General features: G+C 33.6%; 2 protein-coding genes across 2 annotated transcripts; both read right to left on the bottom strand.

Annotated features, from left to right (window-relative positions):
• Positions 1–2936: 2936 nt before the first annotated feature.
• On the bottom strand, positions 2937–3725 carry LOC107019268. Its single transcript, XM_015219814.1, has 3 exons — positions 3498–3725; positions 3243–3416; positions 2937–3005 (listed from the first exon to the last, which is right to left on the bottom strand). The coding sequence occupies exons 1-3, from the start codon at positions 3723–3725 to the stop codon at positions 2937–2939; spliced, it is 471 nt and encodes a 156-aa protein (XP_015075300.1).
• An 11672-nt stretch (positions 3726–15397) lies between these two features.
• On the bottom strand, positions 15398–18205 carry LOC107018631 (E3 ubiquitin-protein ligase AIRP2-like). Its single transcript, XM_015219161.2, has 5 exons — positions 17979–18205; positions 17005–17167; positions 16824–16890; positions 16127–16361; positions 15398–16051 (listed from the first exon to the last, which is right to left on the bottom strand). Exons 1-5 carry the CDS (start codon positions 18059–18061, stop codon positions 15844–15846), a joined length of 756 nt encoding a protein of 251 aa, XP_015074647.1. The 5' UTR covers positions 18062–18205; the 3' UTR covers positions 15398–15843.
• Positions 18206–23822: the final 5617 nt, after the last annotated feature.

The raw sequence follows: 23822 nt of genomic DNA, 5'->3' as shown, positions 1-23822 counted from the left end.
ATTGATGGATATGAATTATATTTTATTTGTTTTGATTCTAATAAATAAAAAGGGATTAAATAAAGAAAGAGAAGACTTTTATTGTTTTAACCTTATTTATATTTTAAGAAATACTTTTTCTTTATTAAATATTTTAAGATCATCATTTTCATCCTAATTCTTGTATATATCCTTTTGCGTTACCCAACCAAAACAAAAGGGATAAAAAAGAAATGAAAGGGTACTGATAAAGAGTTTCATATATATATATATATATATATATATATATATATATTCCCTTGTCAACTTTGCACCATTCCACTTATTTGACATACATATAGCTAGGTTTGTATTGTGGAAACAAAAAATAATCATACATTTATGTTAAACATCATCCAACTTGGCTATACTATTTCATTTGATTTAACTTTTACTTCGTTATTGTTCCCATTAATCTTATTTACAAACATATTTGACTTCTAATACATTAATTAACAAGAGAATTCAACATGTATGTTCTAAACCTCATAGTAAATTTAATTGTACAATTTTTTTTGAGTCATTATTCAAAGACACCTTGTTACGAGATTTTAGAGATTATTGAGTACACATTTGAATTGATTTTGGGTGTCACAAGAAAAAATTTTAAAATTTGAAATTTGGCTAAGGCTGAAATCATCTGTCACGATCCAAAAATCACGAGTCGTGATGGCACCTATGTTCCCAACCAATAGGTAAGACAACCAACATATTTTAACAAACTTAACTAACTAATGAGTGAAAAGACAACAATTTGCCAAATCTCCAACGCTGAGTTCCTTATAAGTACGAATGCGGCTATCCAAGAATTGGTGTCATAAGTACAAGAGCTTCTAAAATACGATGCAAGTCTGAAACTAAAATGACAAATCTAACATAAGGGATATCCTGTCTGAATACTGAATAACAGAATAAGTAAAAGATAGAGGGAGGTGTGGGCCACGGAACAACCAAGCAGCTCACCACAACTCCAAGACACTCCAAACTCGGACTCAAACTGCTCCTCGAGATGTGTTCTTACTCGGAATCGAATCTGCACCACAAAGAGTGCAACAAGTGTAGTATGAGTACGAAACCACGTGTACCCAGTATGTCTCATTGACCGACAACGAAGAAGTAATGACGGGAGTTTATATAAGAAAAAATAAATTCTTAAATTATATAAGTATATATATATTACACTTACTATTTAAGTTTCATCAATAAAGGCAATCAAACATCAAGTACTTTCCAAACAACAAACAAAAACACATAATCATCAAGAATGAATGATTTGATGAAATGCAATGCAATATGATAACATGTAATGAAATGTCTCAGAATACCCAGTACTCACTCAACTGTATATACATGATACTCCTCGGAAATACATCGAGAGCTCATGACCATGGGGGACTAGCGAGGTCCATATACCAACACGGATGATCTCCACGTGTCTGTGCGGACGATCTCAATGCACTATCATAATATCAAACAATTTCCGCACGGACGGTCTCCGCGTGCCCAAATTACAATCTTAACATCTCACCATCCCCAGCACGGACGATCTCCACGTGCCCAACTTATACTCAATCTCATGTCAATGCATGTACACAATATTATTTCAATATAAGGGGATGATGATGCTTCTCACTCAATCAATATCAACATAATACATAACCATCTCAATTATCACAACTATACGGGTGTAATAAAGAAACACAATCACACAATAACTTCAAGTCAATAATATATCAGATAATGCCCATATGCTTTGGAAATTCTCAAATTACAATCCGCATTCTATAGTAGTAACTTTCCGTTTTATAACACCGGTACTCGTACCAATGCTCGTCACACCATTGATACGAGACCCCCCCATCTTTCGCCCTTACCCCTTTGTCTATTTTTATTTTTTAATCTTTAATTAGGAAAACATCCTTCAACAAGTCTAAAAAGTCTTAACATACCTCAAGTGCCGAGCTCGTGTCACAAATCCTCAAGATAGTTCCTTCCCTTTTCGCAAAGTTTCGGAATGTTCACGATCTACCAATGATGTAATATTCGTAAATAAGCGAGTTCATACGTACTCAATTTATTATATGTCTAACCTAAACTCCAAAACTCACTCATATCTCCAATCAAGCTCCTACTCTTGATATATTTTATATGTCAAAGATTCATATTGCTATATTTCAAGCCAAAAATTTAACTTTAATCCCTCCAACAAGGTTGAATCATATAATATACACCTAAAAATTAATTACCCATCTCAATATATTAAAAACTAGTGTCTTAATTTTGTAAATGAATAAAATAAGAACTAATTCCCACCCATTAATAAAACACTGGAACATGGCCATTCTTTTCCTTAAACTATTCTGCAAATTGCCAATTTTTCTTAAATATTATCACCATTGCCAATCATTGACATATGATTGCCTAATGATTGGCATCCAACTATAGTCCCTCATCATCCTAATAACTCTAGGAAACAAAACGTCCCATCCATGTAACTGTCCCAAATTCAAATCATTTTCTGGCCTTAAGAAAATCTCTACTACATTTGGCATAACCTCACTTATAAATATACATATTACTACATTACTGTAACTTTATGTTTTATTATTAACAATTGAATTTAACCAGTGACGACCCTTAGAAACACAATTTTTTTTTCATTAATGCCCCCTCAATATGACCCCCAAATGTTTTTCCGATTTCCATAATTTACGACAACTACACTATCAATTTTCACAAGGATCAACGACCCAAATCCCAAAAATAATTCCATAATTCTCACTCATCTATGCCGGCACTGTACTCATGAAACCAGCAATTCAACATTCCCCACCTAATAATGTAATAGCAATACTCATATACGAAGTAATTTCATGTGTACCTACATGCATGAAAAATTTATTAAGATTTTCTTACCTCTAGGAGTCGACTTTCGCTATGACGCCGCCACCAAACTTTGCACGCTGATTTCTTATTTTCTTCCTTTTCTAAACAAGAGTATATTAACCATAAAACCCCACTAACCTATTATCTACATTACTTATTTAATAAAACTTTCCTCAACTAGGTACTCGTAGTTACCGAATAGTTAAAATAAACCTTTTAAATTTTTCGCAAAGAGCCAAAATAGTCCTAGTTCTCAAAACGACCTTGTGGGTCATTACATCACCTACCACTTAAACAAACGTTCGTCCTCGAACGAAAAGAAAAAAAAAAGAGCTAACCTGAACGCTCAAAAAGCTGAGGATATTTATCCTCATGTCTGACTCTGTCTCGCATGTAGCCTCCTCCACTGGACGATGCTTCCATTGAACCTTTACTGAAGCAATCTCCTTGGACCTTAGCTTTCGAATTCGCCTATCCAAAATGGTTATCGGCTCTTCCTCAAAAGTCAAATTCTGATCAAGTAACACTGAATCCCATTGAATCACATGAGCAACACTCTGATGCTACTTCTTCAGCATTGAAATATGAAATACCGGATGGACACCTGACAACCTAGGTGGCAAAGCCAACTGATATGCCACCTCACCAATACGCTCCACAATCTCGAAAGGACTAATATACCTTGGACTCAACTTGACCTTCTTTCCAAATCTCATCACACCCTTCATGGGTGAAACCTTAAGTAGAACCCTCTCTCCAATCATAAACTCCAAATCACGAACCTTCCTATCTGCATAACTCTTTTGCCTACTCTGAGCCATTAGAAGTCTATCTTGGATCAATTTGACCTTGTCCAAGGACTCCCGCATCAAATCTGTACCCCACGGTCTAACCTCAAATGCATCAAACCAACCAATTGGAGATCGACATCTCCTACCATACAAAGCCTCAAATGGTGCCATCTCAATGCTCGAATGATAATTATTATTGTAAGCAAATTCCTCTAATGGCAAGAACTGATCCCAGTGACCACCAAAGTCAATCACACATTCCCGCAACATGTCCTCAAGAACCTGAATAGTGCGTTCAGACTGACCATTAGTCTGAGGATGAAAGGATGTACATCCACTCGAGTGCCAAACTCCTTCTGCATAGAACGCCAAAAATGAGATGTAAATTGGGTGCCACGATCTGAAATAATAGAAATAGGAACCCCATGCAAACGAACTATCTCTCGAATATAAATCTTGGCTAACTTCTCTGAATTGTAGCTAGTCTGAACTGGCATGAAGTGTGCAGACTTAGTCAATCAATCAAGGTACGTGGCAACCCTACCACAAGGTCCATAGCAATGCGCTCCCACTTCCACTTAGGTATGGGCATCCTTTGAGTCATACCTCCAGGCTTTTGGTGTTCATACTTCACTTGCTGACAGTTAAAACACCGAGATACAAAATCTATTATGTCCCTCTTCATACGACACCACTAATAATGCTGCTTCAAGTCACGATACATCTTAGTAGCCCCTGGATGAATAGAGTACCTCGAACTATGGGCCTCCTCCATGAGCAATCTAGTCAAATCACATGTCCGAGGAACACAAATACGTATCAAGATTTGCAGCCTTGGCTTCTCCTTTTAACACCTTGTCTCTAATCTTACATAAATCACCATCATCAAACTGTTGAGCCCGAATTTGTTCCAGCAAGGATGACCTAGCCTCCATATAAGCCAACACCTTACCAGGTTCTGAAATATCAAGTCTCACAAAGCTATTGGCCAAGGATTGGACATCCCTAGATAAAGGACGCTCGTCAACCTGTAACATGGCTAGACTACCCATACTTACCGCCTTTCGACTCAAGGCATCTGCTACAACATTTGCCTTTCCTGGATGATAAAGATGCCTCAAATTGAGATCTCTCTGATTGAATATATACTGGAGACTACGATGATCCGTGAACACCTCACAATGCACACCATAAAGATAATGCCTCCAAATCTTCAATGCAAACACAACAGCCGCCAACTCTAAATCATGAATAGAGTAGTTCTTCTCATGAACCTTCAACTGCCTCGAAGCATAAGCTATAATCTTTCCCTTCTGCATCAATACACAACCTAGACCAATCCGAGAAGCATCACAATATACAACAAAACCCTCTCCCTCTACGGGTAGGGTCAAAATCGAAGCAGTAGTCAATAAAGTCTTGAACTTTTGGAAACTAACCTCACACTCGTCAGACCACTGAGAAGTCACTTCCTTCTGTGTCAATCTAGTTAATGGTGATGCAATAGATGAGAAACCCTCTACAAACCGTCAATAATAACCAGCAAGGCTTAAGAAACTCCGAATTTCAGTAACTGAAGTAGGTCTGACCCAATCTCTAACTGCCTCAATCTTCTTAGGATTAACCATGATACCCTCCTTGGACACTATATGTCCTAAGAATGCTACCGAACTAAGCCAAGACTCACACTTTGAAAACTTTGCATAAAGCTTCTTCTCCTTTAGAATCCCAAGCACGATCCTCAAATGACGTTCATGTTCCTCCTTAGTGCGTGAGTGTATCAATATATCGTCTATGAAGACAATAACAAAGGACTCCAAATACGGTCTAAAAACTCCATTCATCAAGTCCATAAAAGCTGCAGGGGCATTAGTCAATCCAAAAGACATCACCAAAAACTCGTAATGGCCATAACGTGTTCGAAAAGCTGTCTTAGGGATATCCTCTGCCCTATCCTTCAGCTGGTGATAGCCAGATCTCAAATCAATCTTGGAGAAAACTGAAGCACCCTGCAACTGATCAAATAAGTCATCAATACGAGGTATCGGGTACTTATTTTTTATGGTAATCTTGTTCAACTGTCGATAGTCAATACACATACGCATAGATCCATCTTTCTTCTTCACAAATAACACTGGAGCACCCCAAGGAGATACACTCGGTCTAATAAAACCTTTGCTCAACAAATCATGCAACTGCTCCTTCAACTCTTTCAATTTAGCCGGTGCCATACGATAAAGAGGAATGGAAATAGGCTGAGTGCCTGGCTCCACATCAATACAAAAATCAATCTCACAATCTGGTGGAAGACCTGGCAAATCTGTCGGGAATACCTCCAAAAATTCACTCACCACTGGAATCGTCTCAAGCATAGGAGTCTCAACAATAGTATCTCGAATGTGTGCCAAGTAAGCCAAACATCCTCTCTGTACCAACTGACGAGCCTTAAGAAATGATATCACACCCTTAGGACTCCATTCTACTATAGGAATTCCAGGCATAGCTAAAGTAATTGTCTTGGCATGGAAATTTAAAATTGCGTGGTAAGAAGATAATCAATCCATACCAAAAATCACATCAAAATCTATCATATCTAAGACCTTTAAATCTGTACGAGTGTCATACCCCATCAAGGTAACAGTACATAATCGATACACTTGATCTACAACTACAGAATCCCTGACAGGAGTAGAAACACGTATCGGCAAATCAAGAGACTCACATAATATATCTAGACTATGAGCAAAATATGTGGACACATAAGAATAAGTAGAGCCTGGATCAAATAATACAGTAGCTGGTCGATGACAAACCGGAATAATACCTGTGATAACAGCATCTGAAGCCTCAGCCTCTGGCCTACCCAGAAAAGCATAACAGTGAGAACGACTTCCCTCAGATTGTGAACCTCCACGACCACCACCTCGACCAGAAGGAGAACCACCTCTACCTAAATGAGAACCACCTCTACCATTCTGTGCACCACCCCTAGCTGGAGGTTGTGCAGCCCTGGAAGTCGAAGCCTGAGAACCCTGATGTAAGCCACCACATCTAGTCTTAGGGCAGTCTCTCACAAAGTGTCCCATATCACCACACTCAAAACAGCCCATACGAGACGCAGGTTGATTAGAGGAACCTGACTGACCAGAATGCCCTCCACGAACTATAGGCCTAGAAGATGAACCCTGTGAAGTATGCACTGAGCTCGAAGAACTATGCCTAGTGTAACCATCCTCAGGCGCAGGCATAGCAGCATGAATGGGTCTGCTGGACTGAGAGTGATAACCTCTCCCTACATAACCTCGACTCCTAGGCGGAGCACCACCAAAATCACCTGAATAACGGGTCCTCTTGCCCTCACGCTGCTCAAATCCCTCACGTCGAATCATCTCCAACTCCTTAGCAGCATCCAGCACTTTCTGGAACGTAACACCAGAAGCAGCAACTTGAGAAACTCCTAGACGAATCGGAATAATCAGCCCCTTAACAAACCTCCTCACTCTCTCAGCCTCTGTAGGAAGTACCATCGAAGCATGTCTAGCCAAGGCATGACATTTACCCTCATACTCTGCAACTGACATACTACCTTGCTGCAAACCCTCAAACTCGGTCCTCTTGCGCTCCCTCTCTCTACGTGGAACAAATTTTGATAGAAATACCTGAGTAAACTGAGTCCAGGATAGTGGAGAGGATCCAACTGGCCTACTACTAATATAATCCCTCCACCACTGTTTGGCAGAGCTAGTCATCTGAAAAACTGTATAGTAAACTCCATGAGACTCCACCAATCCAAGATTATGCAACCTCTCATGACAACTAACTATAAATTCATATGCATCCTCAGTTAAGTCACCAGTATAAGTAGGAGGATTCATTAGTCTGAACCTCCCAAACATCTTTTGCTCATCAATGGTCATAGAAGGCATGTTCACCAAATGTGATGTCATATCTGGAAACTCCATAGTATCCAAACGTAGGGGTGGGCATAAACACCGGAAAACCGAAACACCGAACCGAACCGAAATTTTTCAGAATTTCGGTTTCGGTATTTCGGTTTTCGGTTCGGTATTCGGTTTAATTTTTTTGTATTTTTCGGTATTTCATTTCGGTTTTCGGTACATATTACTTTGGAATTCGGTATTTCGGTTTAAACCGAAATATTATACTATAATTTAATAATTTATAAATTATATTATATTAATTAATAATTATTAATATTAAATAATTTTTTAAAAAAAGTAAGAAACCCTAATACCCTATCTCTTTGACTCTTTCTCTTTCTACAGATTTTTTCTCCTTTCATCTTCCTCACTCCTCATCCTCTCATCTTCAGCTCTTCTTCCTGTTCTTTTCTCCTCTTCCTCTTCTACTCCAGGCTCCAACCACTCTTCAGCAGCGCCGCCGTTCACCAGAGAAGCAGCAGCGCCGCCAGCCGCCGTCCACCAGGGAAGCAGCAGCAGTCGCCAGCCGCGACAGCAGCACTGCAGCAGCCAGCCGCCAGCCGCGACAGCAGTCAGCAGGTGCAGGTATGTTTTTAAGTATATCCATGAACTATCGGTATGTTTTTAAGTATATCCATGAACTATCCATTAAAAAACCGAAATAAAAGATCGAATCGAATTAATAAAAACCGAATCGAATTAACAAAAACCGAACCGAAATATTTCGGTTCGGTATTCGGTACACAATTTACAAAAACCGAAAACCAAAAAAACCAAAAAAAAAAAACTGAAGCCGAACCGAAATACCGAATGCCCACCCCTATCCAAACGAGGAGCTACAGCAGCAGCTAGCTGAGTCCTGGGAGTCTGAGAATCTGGAGCAACTATCGATCTGGAGTCTGACCTCCAACACGGGTCTGTGAGCCATCAGAAGTGACAGGCAAAGCTCCTGCCTGAGCCATCCTCTCTAGGAGTCCTAACATTGAGCCAAGGTATCTTGAAGCAATGGGATGACAATAGTACTGGGTGGCGCCTGAGCTGGCCCATCCCCATCGACACGATCTTGCACATCCCCATGAATAACCTCTGCATCAGGAGGTACGGTCCTATCAAGACTCTGGGTAACTATTGGTACTTGACCTTCCACAAGTGCTGCAATACGGCCCCTACCCCGACCTTGAGCTCGTCTCCTGCCTCTACCTCGGATAGTGTTCCCAGAAGCAGGCGCAGGAATAGGATTCTGACCACCACTTGTCGGTGTACGAGTTCTCGCCATTTGAGAGAATGAGATATCAAGATTAGAATTTCAACAAGGTCAAGTGTGCACGATAGTGAATGAAAGAACAAAATATTTCCTAAATGTCCTATAGCCTCTCGAAGATAGGTATAGACATCTTCATACCGATCCGCAAGACTCTACTAGGCATTGCTCTTGTACTCGTGAGACCGATGAACCTAGGGCTCTGATACCAAATTAATTATCCCACTATAACAAGCTTTTTCCCTCTATAGCACCGCCAACAGATCGATATAGAACCAGTAAGTGTTTAGTAAAGTTACGTGAAAAAAACCTAAGGGTGTGTTTGTTACGAAGGAAAATATTTTTTGGAAAATATTTTCTAATTTTCTCATGTTTGGTTGGGTTAAATGTTTTGAAAATTATTTTTCAAATCAACTAATTTTCCTCAAATTCAAGGAAAATGACTTCCCTTTAAAACTTAAGGAAAACATTTTCCAAAACTCCTTCCAACATCAAATTACAATTTTATTAAAAATTAAGTTTATTTTTAAAAAATATTTTCAATTTCAAAAATTATTTTCTACTCTTATAAAAATAAAAGATATTTCTCAAAAACATTTTTCATTCATAAATCAAACACTAAAAAAATTTTCAAAAAAATATTTTCAACCAAACATGAGAAAATAAATCAAAAAGTTATTTATTTTTTAGGAAAAACATTTTCCTTCGTACCAAACACACCCTAAAATAGCAAACCTATGAAATATTATCTATATCTTTTCAAGTCAACTACTAAGGACCTAAAGTTGAATTCCAAAATACTTAAGTATTTTAAATTGATCTAGTCTACAAGAAAGAAAAGAAAAAAGAAAAAAGGCAAAATCTTTTTTAAGTATTTTAAATTGATCTAGTCTACAAGAAAGAAAAGAAAAAAGAAAAAAGGCAAAATCTTTTTGGATCTTGAGGTTTGTACATACATAGTGTGTCTCTTTGTCTTCATGTATACACGAATAATTAATTAATGGTTTTAACAAATATATGAATGTTAATTTGATTTTAAAAAATTGTGTAAAACTGAAGAAGTATCTAAGGTTCACATGTAGGGTATAGAGAACTTTTTAGAGTGGGGAATGACTATGGGTGGGGGGGAGGTGTTATAAAGAAAATGGATGGCACAAAAGAGGAAAATGCCCACTAACAAAAAGAGCTTTTATGTTAAAAGAATGAGTATTATTAGCTAAAGAGGAAAGTGGGCATGATTGGTTGTCATTAACAAAAATTAAGTGATGAACTACATTAGTGGATACTTACCTTTTTAATTAACTTAATCAAAAACCTATTTAATTATGCTCTATATATACATATGATGCTCTCTATCAAGGTCCTATGGGATTTTCACTAAACCTATTTTTGTTCCTATTAATCTTTAAACTCCCTAAACAGGCTTTTTGACAACTAATATTATTTATTTATTCACCTCTTACTGACTCACCTCTTAGAACCTTTTGTCTACTAAATTCTTTTTTCTTCTATGAAAATAAAGGATCAATAGTAGGCAAGCTTAGTATTCTCACTCCCTTTTTTCTAAGACAGAATGTAGAAGTCTTTATTAGTGCTTTTGACTAGGAGTTATAAAAATTGTTTAACTTTAAAATGTAAAACATATGTAATTCCCATGAAATATTCCTTTTTAGTAAACAAAAAAATAAAATTTAGAAATGCATGAGGATATGAAAATACTTGAAATTTGTATAAAATTCAATAAAACCCTTTGTGATGCTTTCAAAGTGTCTTGATTTATTTATTTTTAAAATGTGATTCTAAAGGTCGCTTACACTAATTAAGTATACTATCAAAGGCTAGTGTTAAACTCTTGAAACTCTACTTGTAATGGGAAAGAATAGCTATCCATGTGGCTTCATAAAGGTTTCGCCGATCGTGGCCTAAATTTAGCAAATGAACCAAATTGTTAAATTGTCTCCAAATTTGAGACCGCTCATATTCTATCGTCTTTGGATCTAATTGAAACATCGAAATATCTAAGCTATTTTGTTCCATTTTGAATTATTTGTACTTCATTATTGATATTATATCATAAGCATATTTAACTGTTAATATGTTGATCGATGAGTTTAATCCATACGTGCGTTATTGACCTCATAATATACCTGAAGATTTAACACATCTCAAAGAGTTGCTTATGGAAACTAAAAATGATTGGAAGTTATGAGCATACATGATTTATCTTTTTCGAAACGGAAAGAAGTTGGAGATTAACTCACACCTTCCAATCATTTTTAGTTTCCATAAGCAACAATGTCTAAGATTTTTTATATTTTTCAAGAACTTCTTGTAGAAAGTAATGAAATTATGCATAATAACTTTTGTTGATAGTCACATTAACTGCTCATGTTTTCGTAAGATCCCTTATTTTTTTTGACAATTTCTATCAAAAGGATGAAAGTTGTTCACTTACAAATACTTAAAGGATGTTTTCTGCTAAAAATGATACTTTAAGGATGTGGTTTGAGTTTGTGGTATAGATAAAAGATGTTTTCTACTAAAAAAATACTTTAAGGATGTAGTTTAAGTTTGAAGTATAGTTGAAGAATGTTTTTGGCCAAAAACTCAATGAAAAGATAATATACAAATATATTAATTATAGTTTATATTTCGTTGTTTCTTTTGACATAATTACTTTTAATTGGTATATGATTTTTTTTATTCCGTTGGTTGCATATAATGAAGAGTTTGATATATGGATCAAAACATGATGGTGGATCTCTTTGCAAGGAAGATGGTAGTAGAAAAAAATGAAGCATAATTAGAGAATATTTTTACACTTTGAATTGTATTAGCAACTTAGTTACTTTTGCTAGAGTTTTTTAAATTTTGATTTATATAAATAATTTAGCTATATGTATTATATTGTCAATGCTAATCATTTGGTCCTTTAGTATTCTACTTTCTCTTTGTTATGAAAAAAAATTAATATAATTATTTTATTTTAACAACAACAACAAAATTTATGATGATTAGTTTCATTTTTATTTTAATTATAAAAAGTAATTGAAAAATAAAATACTATTTTTATGATGTCATTTTTTGCGTATGTAACAATCTGTCACCGTTCTTGTTGCTTTGAAATGTATTTATAATTTTTTTATAGTCAACAATTTTTATATTTTCTCTGTTCATTTTTTGTATTTTCACTCCTTATTTTTATTTATTTATTTTACAAATAAAATCAATACATAATTAGTAATACATTTAATGGCTAATAAAATTATACATTTGAATTATTTATAACTCATGTCTCTTCATCTTACTTGTAACGTTTAATATTAAATATGATTCATCACTTTATATGTTTCATTTTTAGTAAATCTTATAAATATTTAATTAATGTTTAAAAATTATAATAAGCAAATGTAATAATAATAAAAAATCAATTTTGTTTTGACGAAATCAGAGTTGAATAGAACATTAGTACTCCTACAAAAGATAGAGAAAATTAAAACATATAAAATATTTTCAACCTAATACAATATATTGTTATTTCAACATATTATCTCTTATTCCATTTACTTCACCATGGTGAATATTTTGTTCTAATGTACATATACAAAATAAATATATTTTATATGTTTAAAAAAAGTCTATGATATTACAGACGAGGAGATATATTAATATTATCTATATTTTCGGTATTAATCGAAATATTACATATTTCATATTATTATCTTATAAATATTTTATATAATCACGCGAACCGCAGATAATTTTAGTAGTTTATATATAATTCTAACCAATTAGCTGATACAACATTATAATTGTGAGACCAAAAAAAGTCCTATACAAGTATTGTCATAATTGTGTAAGACAAAAACAAAAAAGAAATTGATTCTATACTATATGGCTTGGACTTTTAACTCTTTTCCTTCATTTGTTTTTTTTAATTGTTATAAATACATGTTAGAAATGAGTTAGGAAATCACGAAAATCTCCACGCTTAAGGCTTGCGTATGACATTGTACGTTCTTAAGGAAATTTTATTGTTTAATGTGTATTCTTTAGAAATCAACAAGCTCTTTTAAAATAAAAAACTATTGAGTGAGAAATTAACAAAATATTATTTATCTTAAAAAATTACCTACAAAATAGAAGGAAAGATATACTACTCCTAGCTCCATTTATTTTTACTTGTCCCATTTGGACTTGACATACTCATAAAAAAAATGATGATCAACGTGACTATTTTACCACGTTATCCCTATTAATTGATATTTAGTACTCTCTCCGTTTCTATTTATGTCACTATTTTAGATTTCACTTCACTTAAGAAACTAAGTAAGTTTATCATTATACTCTTATTTAGTACTATTTTCTTGAAGTCAAGTTTTCAATAAATGAACATAAATTAATTTATTTTGATTAAATAATTGATCAATGAACATAAACTAATCATTTACTTTTTCTATATTGGTAAGATAAATGGAAAAGAAATACTTATCTCCTTTTAGATATATGATAATATGACAAATAAAAATGAAAATTTTATACTAAAATAATTGACAAATAAAAAATGAAGGGACAATAATTTTTTCCTTTTTCCCAACTTTAAACTATAACAAAATTTTGACGATATATCGGAGTTAACAAAGTGAGAGCTTCACGTCCGCACACATAATGCACGTTGAATAGTTTGATAAATGTCATAAAGAGCAATTAACCCCCTATCATATTTAAACAAAACAACCGTTGGCAACGATTGAAAAAAAGAAGTACTCAATAAAAATTCATCAAGGCTAATATAATAAAGGACAATAATATATTATTAATATTTTTGACCAACTTTGGTGTGTTTGGCAGGGAAAAATTTTCACAAAAAATACTTTCCTAGAAAATGTTATTTTGAAAAATAGGTGGATTTCTTATTTATTTTTTAGTATTTGATAAATAATAAGTAACTAAGAAAATATTATCTCAGTATTATGTATAAGTTATCTAACAATACACTATCGAGACGGAGTGAGATGAAGAGTCGGGGTTCCGGGGTGGGGGGTGGGGGTTGGGTGATTGGATGGACGGGGAGGAAACAATAAACTTGAGATATCACTTATATAATTTGTTTTCTCCATTTTCAGTACTAGTGAGCTTATTTTTCTCATTTTTAAGAGACTTATTTTCCTAGAAAAAATATTTTTCAAAATACCAAATTTAATATTTGATTCGGAAAAAATTCGGTAGTTTTCTTCACTATTTGAATCTTTCGTGTATTATTTCCATTATTTTATTTTGCTTCAAAGTCTAAGTCCCAGCATCAATCAAATCGAAAGAAAAAAAAATCTCTCTGGTCCATTAAAGAATATTTGTAATTGTTATAAATCGTCAATAAAAATTTACATTATTATAACTTGGAATTCAAATAAATGTTGGTTATTTTTTTTTATATCATTCATTTTTCTTCAATTCTATTTGAATTTGTGTTGTATAAATAGAATTACTTGGGGTTAATCTAGTACTAATATATAATCCATATATATTTGTTATATACTATACTATATATACTAGTTAATTAAACACCTCCTCTAGATTTTCCAATTTTCTTACTATGCCAACACACATTATTCGAGCAAAGAGGGAGATTATATTAAAACACAACTAATTAATATATATCATCATCATCCAATTTATGTATGTTTACTCAATTTCATTCAAATGCTAACTACTCGATAAGATGTAGGTGAAGTTCGACCATTTATTTCAATCATTTGGTAAAATATAAAATGTTAACCGATGAAATCGGAAAAATTCTACTCCCTTCGTCCAATAATAGTTGTCCATTATACTAAATTCAAGAATACTTGTCTAGTTTAGAAAATCAAGAAATAATTTACCGTTTGTGTTTATTTTACCATTGCTATTAAATACTAATTATCATCTAATACATTTCTCAAAACATTATATTTAATTAAGTCAAAGGATATTATAGTAATATTACCCCTATTATTTATTGTTTCTTAAAGGATGTGTCAAGTCAATAATGGACAACTATTGTTAATTTGAATGAGTATGTTATAATATTGGCCCCGTTTTGTTTTAATATTAAAGAAATAGACTTAAATAGTTTGATTTTTTTAAAGCAAAACCTGAATCAAACCGCACCATGAACACTCCTAAAACAAATAGATAGTTCATGTATAGGTTATATTGCTATGAATATCTTCATAGGTATATAGCCATAGCTGGAAAAACATTCTACCAAATGATTGATTGATTATGCCCTTAAAGTACATTAGACAACCTTAATTTCTGACCTATGTTAATTCTTGAAAAAAGTATTGTACCTTTGATTTAGAGTTGAATACATGTTCCCCTTAATTATTATGAAATAAATTGATAAAAAAAACATTTATATTTATATATCACATATACATAGTGATACATTAACAAATCTGACATGTATACAACAATAACATAATAAACTAGCAATATAGTCTTACGAGTGGAGTCTGGAGTATGCAGACCTTACGTTTATCTTTCTGACTAAACAAATGAAGTTACAACCATGAGTTTTCGCTATATACCTTCTGTAATTCCATAGTAAAATACTGTACAAGCATAACAAGCAGCATTTGACAAAAGACATTTAGTCTTTTCTCTTCCCATTTCAACACTCAGGTTCCAAAAAAAAACTGAGTTGAATGTCAGGAATATCTCTATACTTTCTACTTTCATGACTCTATACATAATTTAGCTCAAACTCCGTCACATAATTGCATCGAGCTAACATGTGTGAAGATTAGTCATTCCACAGACACCTCGGCTCTGTAGCTTTGAGTTTGCAGTATCGATAGCTAGCTAGTTGTTTCGTTAACTATGTACAATACGAGTGAGACCCTTTATTCACCTGAAGTAGGTCAGCTAGCTAGCATGCATGATATTAGTGCTTCCACTTCCAAGTCTATATCATGTAATCGTAAAGCATAACATTGGTGTCAGGGACGGCAAGTGGCAACTTATCAATATAAAGGTAGAACCGCCTTACGTTCTCCTGCTCTAGTGTGGTGCTATCAACCACATCACAGTCACTAGTTAGAACCCACAAGTCTCTGGAGTTGACTCTCGTTAGACTACCTCGACAAAAAGGGCATGATTGAGACCGGATGTACCTGACAAATAACAGGACAATGTTGTTAACCATTTACAAAACTAGTTATGTAAAGGGGTCGGGGTCCTTTTCGTACCAGTCGTGGAAACAGCCAACACACATGGAATGGCTACAATTAGGCAATACTATCTTGGAGCCAGTCTCCATGCATATACCACATTCGTCTTCTTCTCCCGGAATACTTTTACATGACTGTCTTTTCTCTTCCACTCTTCCATTTGAAGTGTTGGAGAGTTGAGTTACTTTAGTATTCTCCTTCATTAATTCCACTAAATTCCCCTCCAGCTGCTTTAGTGAAGGATATATAATGGCTGCAACATTTTACAACAGCTATTCAGCATTGTCGAAATCCTGGCCTACCCTTCGATATCATTGGTTAAAACGGAGAATGGAGAAAAGTAGTACTCCCTCACTCACAAGTTATGTGATGGTGTTCGAATGAGCAGGAAGAAGTTTAAGAACGAAAGAAAGACTTTAGCAACTTGTTATCTAAAACAAGCCATAAATATTTGTGTGGCTGTTAATCATCTCATTAAAGATCATAGTTGACGTTTAAAGTTAAATTGTTACTAAATATAAAAATATGTCGTTCCTTTCAGGACGACTAAAAAAGAGAGTTTCCTACATAAATTGGGACAGAGGGAATAGTCTCATAAAATTGATTAACCAAATTCCAACTATGAAAAATTCAATTTCTTTTGCTTTTCTATCTCCCTAGCTCCCATTTTTTTAGGCTAAACGAAAAGAAGAACAAACGAGGAAAGAATACAAACCGTAGAATTCTCTAATTGTGGCTTTCCTTTCTTGTGGAGGCATTGTTGGCATTCCATCAACATAAACCTACAAAGATGACTAGTTTGTGAAAGTATGAAACAAATAGACAAAGACAACAAAGAACTCAACTAGAGGTAATGCCTTCAATTTGCAACAAAAAAAGAAGAAGTGAAAACTCACCTTGTAAACAAGGATGTGAAGGAGTCCTAAGCAACTAGCTAGAGTATCTAAACAACTATAGTCCATCCATTCTATCAGAAACAGTAAGAAGGGGGCAAGAAAACCATACGAAACTTTCATCTGAACACAATCTCCATCGAGATCCCGGGGAAGAGCTGCTGCCCTGCAAAACACATCTCATGAACAAAACAATTGTAAACTAGCTATTCTTCAAATTAAACCATTGTTATATATTCTAACAATAACAAAGACAGAACAAAATAAGCACTTATAGAAAGGAAATTGAATTCTTCACAGTAAGTGTGTACTATCTATTCTAAAAGCTTAAAACTATTAGAGAGACCATGCTTTTGATAATGTAATCATATAGTATCTCAACACGCCTCTCCTCGCGTGTTGGCCAACTGTTTCTTTCATAGGCCAAACATGCGAAAATATTTTTCTTGATCATTTTCTTTAGCTGTGGCAAAACTTACAATTAGGACTATTTGTTATTTGGTTTTCCACGCTGTGGTCGTATTGGAGCTTCAACTAAATTCATAGATGGTGGACTCCCAACAAGATTTTTTCTATACTCAGGACTCAAATCCGAAATTTCTAGTTAAATTGGAGCAATCTCACCATTGCACTACAATCCATATTGATACAATCAGGACCTTTGTCTAATACGATACCATCAATATAAGCATCTCATCTAAAAGTTTAAACTATTGGAGACAGCACACATATAATTACCTAACGTTTCAAAATTATGACAATTGTGGCCATAACTCTGAGCCAGTTAAATTTAAACATGAAGCAAATGAAAAATGAGGAATTGTTGCAAAAAGGAAACAATTTAGGCTTGAGCTACTTTATTAGTAAGTAAATTTGCACAAATTTAAGTTATTGATGAAAGAAATTAAACTACCCAACAAGGAAATGATGTGCAACCAACTTAAGAAAAAATAACAAAATAAAAGAAAGTTTATTACATAGTATTGGCATGTTGAACATCAGCTTCAAGGGCTTTGATGGATTCTCTAAAGGAAGAATTTTGGCTATGATTCTGCCACATTTATTCTCAATTTTTTTATTCTTTTTTTTTTAACTTTGAAAGGGTCTTTTTGGATGATGTTTTCAAAGTATAGCTATATTTATTATTATTAATAAGGGGAAAAAGGAGTGGTTGGTTAAGATAGCTTAATGATTATAACTTGGCTTCTTGAAGCCTCAAAGCAAAGAAAAGGATATCTTCAATATCTGTCATCTCTTATGTGGTTTTCCTAGTTACTCTTCTTTTCTTTTTAAATTATCATTTTCCTATATACATACATAAACTAATTTGACTTTGCCAATCCCATTTTCAATTATTACTACTCTTTTCCTTTTCTTTCCTCCTTCCACTATATTATCATAAAATGTTAGTAAAATTTTTAGACGTGTATTTCTGTAATTTCTCCAATATATTAACTATAGGATCTGATGGGCTATGATTTATCAAAAAAGTAGCTCTGAAGTATATTTCGAACCGATACAGTCCAAAATTGAAAAAAGAATTAGATTCATATTCCTTTGTTAATCTAATTTACTATTACCGAGATCCTTGATGGTAGGGGTGTGCATTCGATTTTCAGTTTGGTTTGAATTTTTTGATTTTTGGTTTTGTAAAAAGTGTAATTTAATTCGATTCAAATAAATTTGGTTTGGTTTGATTTTTCTCTATTCGGTTCGGCTTTTTTCAGTTTAGTTATTTAGTTTTGTCAATAATTAATAACATATCCAAAGTAATAATATATTGAATCTCTTAAATATACATTCTAATATAAATAATAAAAAAATTTAAAACACAATACTTATAAGTATACATATTATAGATGTTCAAGCATAAAATATAAATGTAATCATCGTGAAAGGCAACAACCAAAAAGGAACAAAAGTGGTTAATTCCAACTTATATATATATATATATATATATATATATACACACACATATATATATATATATCGATTTTTCAATTTTTATATTTTTAAATTCGAAAATAAAACAAAAATTCAAAAAAATAATTTATTAATCCAAAACCAATTCGAAAAATCAAAAAACCAATTCAAATAAAAATTCGATTTGGTTATTCGGTTTAACCCGAATAGTGCACTCCCCTACTTGATGGTACGGTATATTTCTAACTTTTTGTTGCTCAGATATAACTTAAACTTAATATAGATTAATTTAAGGCTACTTAAATTGTTCAAACATGTGAAGCTTATTAAAAGAATAGTTCAAATAATCAATCGATGGACTACATTTAATAATAAAAGAAACCCAAAAAAAGTCAACATAATAGCCGAATTTTTTTTTAGTTTGTAAAATTATCAAATTACATTGAACGGATAATTAAAAATATATTTATAACCATTCCACTATAAATAAAAAGGACATCAAATTACAAAAGAAATTTAAGAAAAGAAATAGAGGGATAATTTAATCATCTAAGGTCTTATTCAAAAATTATTAAACCTTAAATTAGTTATCCCTCCATTTTCAGAAATTAATAACTTATAATTGATCCATCAATAAAATTAAATTAAATAATTAAATAATATATTAATGAACTAAATTTTTAATTTATGGACTATTCTAATTAACAGTGTCAACCAAACAAGGCATAAGTGTATCAGTATGTGCATGGTAGAGAGCTTGACATATCAATGCATTCATGTTTCAAAGTTCTTGACACAATTCAGACCGTCGTTATTGGCACCCACACTAATCCTTCGGTGGGAGAATCATTCTTACTAATTAGCTCACCAAGTTAATCAAAATACTAAATCACTTAAGATTACGGAATCAAGTTTAAATACTAAGGAAAAGAAATAGAGTTTCGATATAAACTCTAACAAAAGTCTAACAACCAAAACAAATGCAGAATAATACCTAGAACTTGAAAGTTAATGTACCAAAACTCTAACAAGAACTATAAGTCTAAACAAGAAGGGGTACGACCCGTACTAAACATATATAAGAAATCTAAAGAACTAGTCTAAGTCCGAAATATGGACATGAACAAAAAGAAAACTCATGGCAGCCTGAAAGAACTGACTCAGTACCTTTGAATTCAAATGTTCACTGATCTTCTAAACGAGGTATGTCAATAGTCGTCTGAAGATGCCCTGTACGCAACAAAGAAAGAGCAAGTGCAGTATCAGTACACAACCACGTATATTGGAAGGATCACGTGACTATACTTAACTCATATGTTTTTAAAACAAACTTCTTTCTTTGATTTGAGATAATTACTTAAAACTTAGCTTAGAAGCTCTCTTGAAATCGATGTTCCTTTTTCTTGTTCAAATGTGATAAATATTTATAAACTCTTCGGGAATACTTAGTTCCGTTATAGCTTTTTGAGAAATAAACTCAACTCTTTACTTAACTTGAAACTTAAGTTTTAAAACAAAGTTAAAACTTTTGTTAAAGACTTTTGAAAACTTTATAAACTTTGCTTTGACTTGCTTCTTAACTTCTAGACTTGACTCTTAACTTCTCTTGATTTTGATCTTAACTTTCCTTAAATTGAATTATGAATTCAGGGTTCATGATATCATGTTTATGGATTATTTCATGATGTTTAGATTTATCTTAGAGTGTTGAAATCAACTAGAAAACATAGGCATATTGCTAAGGAACAAGTAGTAGAAGGTTGGGAACGAATTGGGAAAACTGGCATCCCTGGAGCTCTGAGAAGCGCAGGGCGCCAAACCTCAAAGTTCAGAGGACTCCCTTGGGCTCTCTGGCTGGCACGACACACCAGAGGCCAAAGTTCAGAGGAACTTTTGTGGCACTCTGGCAGGCGCAGCGCCTCAAGCCTTTGCCCAGAAAATCCTTGATTTTTCTCCTTCGTTTTTCATCTCCCTCTAAAATTCAATGGTTCTTCCCCCAAACACTTGGAATCACTTATACCCTCAATATATGATCTATTCAGTCCGAAATTCCACCCAGTAACATGAATCAAACCTCAAGAAACTTCAACAACACAATCCACAAACGAATATCATCTAGAACTCAAAGAATTTACTTTCAAATCAAACATATTTTGCTGTATTGAATCATGATTGACACGTGGGTGAACTAACCCAATACTATATGATCTCACATACCTTGTAAAAATCACCCCTAACGAAATCCACAAGTTAAACGCGATGATCTTGAAGAATCTTGAACGTTCTTCACCTTTCTCCTCTTCTTTTCTCTTCTCTCAAAATCCTAACTCTTTTTCTAAAAGTATAAACTGACTAAATTCAGTTTAGACCCCTAAGTAATTATCAAAAACGAATTAAAATAAAAGGGTAAGAAAAAGACCAAAGTATCCTTTCAAAATCTGAATTGTACTTTCCTTATTTCAACAACCCAACTTTCACAGGGCATAAATCACTCATACGAATTCGAATTGTGCAAACTCGGCAGCGTTGGAAAGTTTATTCCAAGAACTTTCCAACCATATCCAAAAGTACACCTAACTCATCCTGAGTTAGGAGTTATGGCTGTTTGAAGTTGACCAAAAACTCAACTTCCCTAACTTAAACAAATTTTCTGATTTAAATTCTTTCCAAAAATCACTATTTCCAATTCTTAGCTTCTTCCTAGTTATTTCAAATTGTGAGATGTTACACCATATTTATGCTGGAACGTGGCAACTGATTCGAGTAAGTGTGTTGAAACACAACACCTGATTTATTCAACAAGCCACAATCACAATCACAATCAAAAATATATTCTCAATTATCATATAATCAAGTCATGATTCAGGGCATTCATCTATCCTCATTTACAACTAGTGTGATCAATTATGCAACATTCACATACATACATGTATTATAATGAAGGAAGAACAAACATACATCACGCAACATGAAATCACAACCAGCACCTACCTTTAAAACAAGCTTGAATCCCCTAAGAAATTTGATTCTTCCCTTTCCAAATTTGTTCCGCTTGTTCTTTGTCTACAAACAATTAATATAACACGAGAATCAATAAACAATAACTAATTACTCGAATTACCAAACCCTTGATTCTTATACGTAGATTAGGGCTTTTTCCACCATGATTTCCATATCAAAATCCTTCCCCGTGGATAATTATCCATTAGTTTATGTTCTACGGACCGAAAAATGGATTCAGAGCGATAATACCTTACCTTTAGTCTCAAAAATGGTGTAAAATGGTCAAGAAAACACTTGGAGTCGTCTCCTAGCTCTCAAAGTTGAAATGTGCAGAATAAAACATTTTTGGGGTTAATATCTGACTTAAGTCGCGTCTATCCCGCCACACTGGTACTCCACCCCATACAGCAGCCCCGTCCTGGCAGGAAAATCCACCTTAGCGGCTTGCACAGAACCAGTGAGCAAATTTAATAATTCCTAAACACCCGTTTCAACACATCTTCAACCAATGACACTTAGAAACTACATGTTCACGCTAAGATTAATTTCGAGAGTTTATTCCCCCGAATTCAATTTCGTAAAGTCGTACGGGTTCCTTAACGTCTTAGTTATCTACTTGTGTGATCAAATTAATAATTAGATTACCCAATTGTTACCAGACTTCCCTAGATTTTACTGACTCTGACTTTGTCCAAACGTGGACTAGGTTGGAAAATTTCAAGTTACAACGAAAAAAACTTCCGGCCCAAAATTTTTTCCGTTGGCTTTTCTATAACAACGGGAACCGGTCGTTACAGTTCTGCAAAATATCTGTTAGTTCCTTTTTACTTGTTCTATTTTAACTTTTTACTTATGCTTTTCTATTTATTATTTTTGAAAATCAAGAACAAAATAATATTTTATTTATTTATTATAACTTCAATTTATTTAGAGAGTTAATAGTTTTTGGGGAAAAAAAACCTCTTTAATGAGTAGATTAATTTAAAATTCAATCAATTAATAAGAATAAAATGATAAAATCACTATGTCAAATATTATTTTTAATACATGTGTTAGGTCAAAAATGAACCAATAAATAAAAAGAGTACTAATTATGATTGACTTTATGATAACTGTTTGTATCAAGCCAATTTTTTAAAAAATAAAAATAGGAAAAATTACGCGGTTAAACAAATTTATACTACTTAATTACTCATCATAGCTGTAGTTTGTTGTAATTACCACTCACTACTAACATTATGTATTAATTTTGTGGGCTAACTTCAAGTTTGTTTAATTAGCCACATTTGTATATGTATAATTCGCCATAATATACAAATACATATGTATAATATAAATTATCTAATCAATATACATATACAATTCACCTCTCTCCCACTCTCTGCCCTCTCTCGCTCGCCTCTTTCCTCGCTCTCCTAATCTCGCTCGTCTCTCTCCTCTCTCTCCCAATCTCGCTTGCTTTTTTATACAAATGGATATGTATAATATAGAATTATCTAACCAATATACATATAGAAATCACCTCTCTTCCCTCTCTCGCTTGTCTCTCTCCCAATCTCGCTCGCCTCACTCCTTCCTCTCCCAATCTCGCTCGCCTCTCTCCTCTCTCTCCCAATCTCATTTGTCATATATACAAATACATATGTATAATATATAATTATCTAACCAATATACATATACAATTCACCTCTCTCTCACTCTTTGACCTCTCTCTCGCCTCTCTCCTCTCTCTCCCAGTCTTGCTCGTCGATCGCCTCTCTCCTCCCTATAACATATTGCTATGAATTGTAATTATCAAACTATAGCTATGGAGAATATTAGGCTATTTATACCTTCTAGCATATTTATCAACTCCAACAATAAATTAATTAATCTTTCTAATGTGAAAGACATGT

The sequence above is a fragment of the Solanum pennellii genome, chromosome 5, assembly GCF_001406875.1.
Source record: "Solanum pennellii chromosome 5, SPENNV200".
Classification (NCBI taxonomy): domain Eukaryota; kingdom Viridiplantae; phylum Streptophyta; class Magnoliopsida; order Solanales; family Solanaceae; genus Solanum; species Solanum pennellii.
This window is presented reverse-complemented; position numbering and strand designations above follow the sequence as displayed.